Source organism: Gymnoscopelus braueri (assembly GCF_963280865.1).
Source record: "Gymnoscopelus braueri genome assembly, chromosome: 21".
Classification (NCBI taxonomy): domain Eukaryota; kingdom Metazoa; phylum Chordata; class Actinopteri; order Myctophiformes; family Myctophidae; genus Gymnoscopelus; species Gymnoscopelus braueri.
In genome coordinates, this window is record NC_137623.1 from 24,836,545 (window position 1) to 24,844,928 (window position 8,384).

At 43.8% G+C, this 8,384-nt stretch overlaps 2 protein-coding genes across 2 annotated transcripts in view; one reads left to right on the forward strand and one right to left on the reverse strand.

The window, feature by feature from the left end:
• Positions 1 to 1,615, forward strand: part of ccdc191 (coiled-coil domain containing 191) — a 23,981-nt gene extending 22,366 nt beyond the window's left edge. The window contains exon 18 of the mRNA XM_080417457.1: positions 1,183 to 1,615. Coding sequence (XP_080273583.1) covers positions 1,183 to 1,351 — 169 coding nt within the window. The 3' untranslated portion in view covers positions 1,352 to 1,615. The remainder of the gene's footprint in view (positions 1 to 1,182) is intronic.
• Positions 1,616 to 1,811: 196 nt separating this feature from the next.
• On the reverse strand, positions 1,812 to 8,120 carry zdhhc23b (zDHHC palmitoyltransferase 23b). Its single transcript, XM_080418150.1, has 5 exons — positions 7,814 to 8,120; positions 5,713 to 5,917; positions 4,649 to 5,344; positions 4,144 to 4,311; positions 1,812 to 3,051 (listed from the first exon to the last, which is right to left on the reverse strand). The coding sequence occupies exons 2-5, from the start codon at positions 5,850 to 5,852 to the stop codon at positions 2,760 to 2,762; spliced, it is 1,296 nt and encodes a 431-aa protein (XP_080274276.1). The 5' UTR covers positions 5,853 to 5,917; positions 7,814 to 8,120; the 3' UTR covers positions 1,812 to 2,759.
• Between the last annotated feature and the right edge of the window lie 264 nt (positions 8,121 to 8,384).

Consider the following 8,384-nt stretch of genomic DNA (forward strand, 5'->3'; position numbering starts at 1 on the left):
TCCAGGAGTGAGTCTGGCCTGATAGCCCTTTGTGGGGGTTTCTAGTGGAATTACCAGCTAACCGAGCCTATCAGCGTCGTCGCTCATTGTTCTGTGATTGACAGCTTACGTTGGCCAATCAGGTGGCGAGTTCGAGTGAGCCCAAAACACGAACGGCAGCCATCTTTTTCTTGTCCGCTATAATCTCCGCTATTTTTTTACTTCAAAAAGCTCTCTAACTTCTATTTTGAGGCACGGAATTTACTTATAATATATCGTTTGGATAGAATTTAGTTGTTTAACTTCATATATGTGGTCAATTAATCATGACAAAGCCTATTTAAAAATAAAAATTTAGAGAACCGGTAGGGGTGGGCAGTGACACCCATGTATCCGAATAAGGCAACCCATTTTGGCCATGGCTGTCTCAAAAGTCCCGTTGCGTCACATTAGACTGGTGAACTGCTGATTGGCTGAAGGGGAAAAAATATCATTGGCTGAAGGGGTTGTCAGTCAACGGTATTACTTCCGCCCAACTCAGCCTGCAGCCAATATTGCAGAATGGGTGATCAGCCCAGACTCACTCCTGGAATCAAATAGAAATGAGATTTCCGGAGGGAGGGTTTACCAGGCTACGACACTTCACCTCGACAGCAGACTCACACGTTGCCCCACGGTGACAGCTGTCGCTCATAACCTCGGACACTCCCCACTTGGCCTAGCGGTGACTCTTGCTGGTGTGAATTGGGCATAAAGCCTGATTTATACTTAGTTGTGCGCTGGTGTCGTGCACCAAAGGTAGCAGATCTACAAGCTCGTGTTGCATTGCAGGCTTATAGATGCTATTTTCAGCGTGCGATACAAGTATAAATCAAGCATCATAGCACCTTCAACTAACTACCTGCAAGATAAGTGGTATGGGAGAGAATAATACCTTGGCACTTCAGGAGAGATTACCCAAATAAAATACTGGAGCACTCGATTGGTCAGCACATATTTATTATTTTATTATTTTGCAGGGGTGACGCACGTTTCGGCTTGCGTCTTCCTCAGAGTCAAACAGTCTCTCGCTTCTACCTTCAACTAGCTGAAGCGCGCTGGACTTCTCTTTGTACCTACTGTATAAGTGGTATGGCTTTGCCCACAACACGTATTTACTCAGAACTCACTGGATTCTGTCTTCTCTCTAACTCTGAACCTCAGGCGGGTGTTGCGAGGCTGTTTCCTGGCCTGGCGGCAGTTTCCAGGTCTGCTGCGCAAGGAGAGGGAGAGAGAAGTGCGAAGGGAGAAACTGAGACGAAGAGTAGCTGAAGTTCTGCCTGATTTTCACTCCTCTCCTCTGGAATGCCTCCGGGAACAGCCCTTACTTTAACCCTGGCATGCAGTGGCCTCCCTATTTTGGACAGGCGAAAATGTTCCAATTGATTTTATTTAAAATAACAGATCTACAAGTTCACATTGTGAGCATGTAGATCAGCTATTTTAGCAATTGATTGCAAAATGCACATGTATTCACCCATAAGGGACAATTTTTTACTCTCTTATTTTTCTGTTAAAATTAACATTGAGGGTTTTACAATGTAAAAGCACAGCACACGAATCCCATAGTATGCCTTGCAAAGTTGTGGAGGGGACACAATTTTATCACAAAAGTGCTACAAATACTGTACATATGGTATCTCTCGTTAGGTCTTTCTCACACACTTGGAGCCATGATGTGTTCTCTAAATCATATCTCTACACATTTGTTGGGAAATAAAACATGTACGTGTTAATGGAAGCAGTTGGATTTACTTATTTATTTTTCACAATTTTTATCAAGAACACAGAAGATAAATTGATATATTTCAAGAGAGCATCATCTTATGCTGCAATGTTCAGTGTTGTGCAAAAATACTTTGGTATGAATCGTGTTGAAATCTCCATGAAAAATCCATCCATTTGACTATCCATTAAAAACAAAGCTGCAAAATAATCTTTTGTATGTATGGGCAACACCTTTTTGAAATGTTTTGAACAGTGCTGTAAGGAACATGGGGCCCGTTTTGGATTGCAACGGGACTTTTGGCACTTTATTGGTATTAGAAAACAGGATTTGGATTTTCCTTTCCCATTCACCAACTTGGGGTCCAGTTCTGCAGAGATCTTGTTGATTTTTTTGTACCTTGGACTTAACATACTAATTGATTGGTTACACACTTCACTTGTGTCACTCAAGCTACTGATGGTCAAAGTAAACTGTGTTTCCTGGTCACTACAACCGTTAAGGTTTCCCTTGACGTCAGATCTGCAACTAGGACTGGATCTAGCACCAGTAACTGTTACTTTGGGCTAGTTCTTGGTTTTTCCTATGCATTCGAAAAGGGCCCATTGAGTTGCTGAGTCAGTCAGCAAGCCTAGAATGAAGTAGAAGAGAGAGAACGGGAATGTTCAGGTCTGAGAGAAAATAGCCAGTGTGAGGGGACGTATTGATGTTGACAGACCGAGACAGATGAAAGTAGAGCATGGCAGCAGCGATGGGGGGGTGGGGAGAGGTCAATATGAAAGCGATACAGATATACAGAGGACATAGGGGTTGTAACTCATTGACATTAATAGCAGTGGATGCGTCTAGTATCAGTTGGTTCAGGAGCATCTAACAAAAGGTCTGCTGCAGATGAAATTCATGGTAAATATCAGTGTTCTTGCTCCCTGGCAGGTCATGGGCAGAGACACAAGTCTGAAGTAAAAAAGGAGCTCTGCTGCCATCCGGTGGCCATAAACAATGTAGCCATTGCAAATCATACTTTAGTCGGATCGCTTGAAGGGCCACTGTCATTCGGGGAGGATACGTACAAATTGTCACCCATAGTCATGAACTCCACCCAGTTGCCTCGGAAACCTCGTGAGTGGACCCCAGTGTCCACAACGAGTCCCCAGTAGGAACGACGGGCGGTTTTCTCTCGTAGGGCGATGCGGGTCTCACGCTCCGTCACGTTGAAGCTGACATTAACGACCTGTAGCACCAACAGGTGGAGCAGCCCACCAGTCACCATACTGCTGTACCACGCACAGGTGAAGCACAGTGCAGTGCTGGAACATACAAAGACACACACACACACACACACACACAGAGTGTAAAGCAAACATCCTGATGCTACAACAAATCACAATACTAAGTGAATTATACAGTAGATGACTCCAGTAGAAGAAACCAATAGGACCCACATGTAATATATTAACACTTTAATACATTTTGTCGCTATCGGTGGAAACCCCTGTTCCAAATGGATCCAATGCAGTTATTATTTAATTACAAGCTCTTGTTAATACTTTACAGCTAAAACAAGCAAAACAATTGAAGTTCTGGCGTCTATATAAATTGCCTATGCACACATTTTCTTCTTTTTTTAACCCCTAATCCCTAAGCAATGGGACCGTTTAAACCAATAGGGAGGCTTCCATTTAGTCTATTTAACTTATCCTCTTTACGCTCTCTGAGGGATAGAGATGAACAACAGCATTATGCTGCTAATCCAATCCCTCTTCAGGTGGAACAGAAAAAACTGATTAGATACACAGAATTGAATTATGAATGTATTCATAATTAAACCACATATTACATACCCACATATTTTTGTCATTATACTCATTTAACAGAACGGTCTGTTCAGCAGACTGAGCTAGGTCTATTTTCAGACATGAGAATTAAGAGCCACAAGAGGTAGTGGAAATGTGCTTTGTCCTCAATTGAGTTCATTTTGGATGTGCTACCTTTTGGGGATTTTTTCAATTCCTATTTTTGATATGTATACTGGATTTTGGGTCTAGCACTCCACTGTGAAAACCCATTGTTGATACGCAACCTCTTTTTCTTATTTAGGCAGCTTTTTCTATCTGGGTCAATAAAGGTAAATGAAGAAAATTCAGTTAAATAAAACCTCACAACAGAAGGTGAATTGACTCTTTGCCCCTGCTACAAGGCTATGCAATGGCCTATTTCCATGGGTTACAACTGACTTCTGAATGTGCACGCAGTCATTTATTTTGTTCATGTTCTCCTTTTGCTGTGCACTATTACTGAGAAAGCGGCTCTTTGGGCACTTGAGCAGATGTCCGTTTTTGCGTACCGATACTTTGTTTGTACGTGTGGCGAGTGTGTACTTGTGAGTGTACTCACATTACCTGAACTGGTTGTACACTCCAGGGCAGTAGAAGAGGGCAGTGAGGAGGTTCTGTTGGGGACACACACTTTGCAGCACCAGGCAGATCCCATACAGTGAGGTTAACAGGAAGAGGAGGAGCATCAGCAGAAAGCTGCGGTGATTGGCCTGCCCCACACAGCTGTTTATCCTGCATTGGCAATGGCGGAGAAGACACATAATCATTATAGAGTACACACACACACACACGTGTACATAGACTAATAAAATCTACGACCCAAGGGGTACAAACAACTATCGACTAAATCTTTGCTGATCAGTAGCAGGTGAAAAGAACAAATCACTTAAAGGGACAGTTACAAATCACTTAAAGGGACAGTTCAGTAAATCTTGAATTACCTTTTATTTATGAATTTACTAAATAGAGATCGACTCTAGAGAAAAAGCGCGGAAGTGATGCAGCCTACAATAATGCATGGGGGGGGACACCCCAATAAATGACAAAAATTGATAATAATAAAACCCACCAAACACAGTGGTGGTCGAGACGCTGCACACAGACACCACAGATCCGACAGTGCCCCGTTCTGGGGGGGCACACCATTCTGCATGCCGGGCACCAGTTCCTCGGGCCGCCCTCCTTCTCCTCCGCCCCCGCTTGCTCCGATGACGAACCCGCGCCGCGGTTGTTCACCGTGGTTACCACCTCCTGCCTAGTGCCGTCGAAGGCGGGATCTCTCTCAGCCAAAGGGCTGTGGTAGGTCACTGTGCTGTGGATGTTCCCCTGGTTCGGCCGCACGACGCCCGGTCCCTTCCTGGTGTGGGCGAGGGCCAAAAGGGTGAGGACTGTCCCTGCGGTCACCACCGCCAACCGCACCAGCCCCACGTCCCCGCACGGAAACACCTCCGTGACGAACACATAGTACATGTAGCCCAGCGAGAAGAGGGCCAGGCTGAGGAAGAAGCGCGTCCGTCCCTTCTTGCGGTGGGTAACGTAGTAGTACCACACTACTAGGACCGGCAGGGCCGTCAGGACCGCCACGCCAAGGAGGACGTGAAGGGCTGCCACATGCAGCAGGACAGGAAGCAGAAAAAGAGGCGGGATCACGGACAGGTCCACTTTTTGGGCTCCGCCCCACAGCCAGGGTATGCGAACGCGGTCTGACACTGTGGCAGACAGCCGTGACATGGAGTCAGGCTTTTGCGACTCCCTCTTTAGCCATCTGAAAAGAGGAAAGAAAACATGAAGTAGTATTGGGGCACCCACATGTGTCTGATTGGATTTAGGACCCAATCATTTCAGAGCATTTTCGCTCGAACAGTTTCTCTCATTACACAGAAAAATAAGCTACACATATTGTTACCCAACATTGTCCAGAAGTAATCCTAAAATCTCTTCATTACCCATCAGTGACAAGAAAAGGAAGCTTTTTTTCCCCTCCTCATAATGAAAACAAAGTCTACACAAGAGCTGGAGGCTGTTGTGGAACAGTATCCTCTGAAAAGAGGTGCTATCTATTACAGCACGCCGAGTTGATTATCGGATAGTGCTTCAACAATGAGGCACGATGTCACGTCAAATGCCTCTCACCTGTCGCAGGCCTCATCCAGGTCCTCGCAGTCGCAGAAGCAGGCTGCTAAGTGGCTCCGCTCCCCACGGCTGTTCACATACTCACAACAGCACAGGCGATCTTCTTCCTCCGCCACCAGGTTTTTAGCTCGCTTCTTCATGACCGACAGCCTTGCAGCTAATCAGTCAGCAGGCCTCCCTGCATGTGAGCGCACAGGGTTTATCCCTAGAGAGTAGAGACAGAGTCCATCATGTGAGAAAACCGCTTTGAAGAAGCACTTTTAGCCAGACTGACCATTGCAAATACCAGCTGAGCTGTTTCCAAACACATCCAAACCACCACCACAACAAGCATGGCTCATTTTTGACCCTCTTAAGATTTCTTAGGAGGTTAAACATCCCCAGGAAGTGATGTTGTCCCGTCCCACTTATTAAGGCCGCCTGGGAGCTAAATGGGATTCATATTTTTGCTCAGTTAAATATTTCTCCATTGTGAACTTGATCCATATAACTGAAGCGGGGAACCCAAACGGGTTTCTCATTAGATCTATGTGATGTATTGTATTTCAACCAATCCATCCAATACAGTGATATTGTTCAAAAGCAGAATTCGGGCTAGTGCGGGGGTCACAACACACAATAAGTCATGTGTCTACCCATTTATTTTTTTCTAGCTTAATGTATACTGTAACTGTATGAGACTGACGTTGACAGATGGGACTGGCAGCCCAATTGGCACGGTCTGTGTAGTGTGTATTGTGTGTCTTGGATCAAGACTATCATAGATGACTTTTGCATCTATGAAGCAAAAGTCAGACTCGATAAAATACATCTATGGTAGTCTTGAACCAAGGTAGCCTTGGATCAAGACTATCATCGGTCATAATATACGACAGTCTTGTATCAAGGTTAGATCCAAGGCTAGTCTGTGTACAGAAATGGGGGAGTCAAATACCGTATCATCTGCTGCTGTGGTCACATGTAGTATGCATTTCTATCTCAATGTTCCACAGTCCAGTCCGAAGCAATGTAAATGACATGAATGAATAATGAAAATATATTTATGAGATAAAACAAGTTTGTGTCGGTGGTGCAGTCTACTACCAAGTTCCACTCGGATGAACGAATAGACATTATCTACACAACATAAACTGCACATAGATATGTATTTTTTGGATTGTCTGTTACTTTGTTTGTTGTATTGTTGCTTGTAGATGTTGAATGTTTTGTTTACATCAGGGGTCTTTAACGTTTTTCAGGCCAAGGACCCCTTAGCTGAGAGATTGATGAAGCAGGGACCCCCACTACATGTTGTATAAAACTGTGTTGCAGATTCAACTTTTTCATAGATTTCATAGATACAGTAGCTAGTTTCATACACTTGATTGAGTGTTGTGTCAAGTCAATTCATGTTTTTTGTTTATTTCAGACATTTAACCACTTAAAACCATACTTAGTAAACTTAACCTTTGGCTCTGTACTAGCCATGGTTCACATGACGCTTCCTTCATGGTATGACAGTCATGTTTCAGGGCTAGCTCTGTACTTGGTCTGCTCCTTTTCCCCTCTACACTAGCTCTGGTCCATAGCGTTAGAAGGAGTTCGAACTTCTCTAAGTTCTAACGCTATGGACCAGCGCTACCTCCGAGTCTACACCAAACCTTTTTGCCGAAAATAGCCAATCTACAAGCTCACAACGCCACGCAGCAAGAGGCATTGTGAGCTTGAAGATCTGCTATTTTCGGCTAAAGTTCTCCACAAAATAGGGATGCAAGGGTTCAAGTGGTTAAAGTAAATAAAAAGATCCGACCCCCTGTTGATGACACCTGGTTTAGACGATGGAAACAAGCCTGTATAGATTTAACGTAGGCTGCTGTACTTTTAAATTGTCCATACATAAGATACAATACAACTTTTTGTTTTACTTGGACATATAAATAAATAATTAAATGTTTATAAATACACGCCAAATGCCTCTTAAAATACCAGTCGGACCATATAAGTAGCCTATCAGTTTGTGAAACATGGTGGCTCGTCAGCAGTGAGTGAGAGGAACTTCCTTCCCAGCGCTGAAGACAATATAAATATATAATATAAATAATAACATAATAACGTAACATACCTGCATCATGTTTCAGAATTCACAACTACACAAGTATCACTCCGCCAGACCAGGGATTCTCAAGACGTTACATTGTGTTGTGTTCTGTGTGTCACGGAAGTCGCTAGCTACACAGTACTGGCTTCTGTTGAGGCGGTCATTAAATGAATGCAAGTATCCTGTCCGAGAGAGAGCCGTCAGAACGAATTATACTTTAGTACCCTGACCCTTAGTATCCTAGTCGAGTCCATCCATCCATAGATGTATTAAAGAAAGCTGTATTCTTCTTGCCAGATCTTCTTGCTATTATTATTGTATTAACTCCACTGCGCCCTCTACAGATCTGGATCTATCTGTAGAGGGCGCAGTGGAGTAAATAAGACAATTTCTGGCGGACATTTTTATCTTCTGGCCAAAAAGTTTGATTGATTGATTGAATACTTTATTTAGAAAAGACATGGAAACAGTACATGGAAGTACAAATCACAATACAAGGTCCTCTAAACTGGATCGCTCATAAAAGCACAATGGCTTATTTAAAAGATCCCCATGGATGCACTCAAATCATGACATTTAAGAGAACAGACAAATA

Bases quoted from the DNA above. Each gene is read 5' to 3' on its own strand.
- zdhhc23b (XM_080418150.1), bottom strand. From the start codon at position 5,852: ATGAAGAAGCGAGCTAAAAACCTGGTGGCGGAGGAAGAAGATCGCCTG. The intron at 5,345-5,712 runs GTGAGAGGCATT...TCCTCTTTTCAG, and splicing joins CTGGATGAGGCCTGCGACAG to ATGGCTAAAGAGGGAGTCGC. The intron at 4,312-4,648 runs GTGGGTTTTATT...TTGCCAATGCAG, and splicing joins CTCGACCACCACTGTGTTTG to GATAAACAGCTGTGTGGGGC.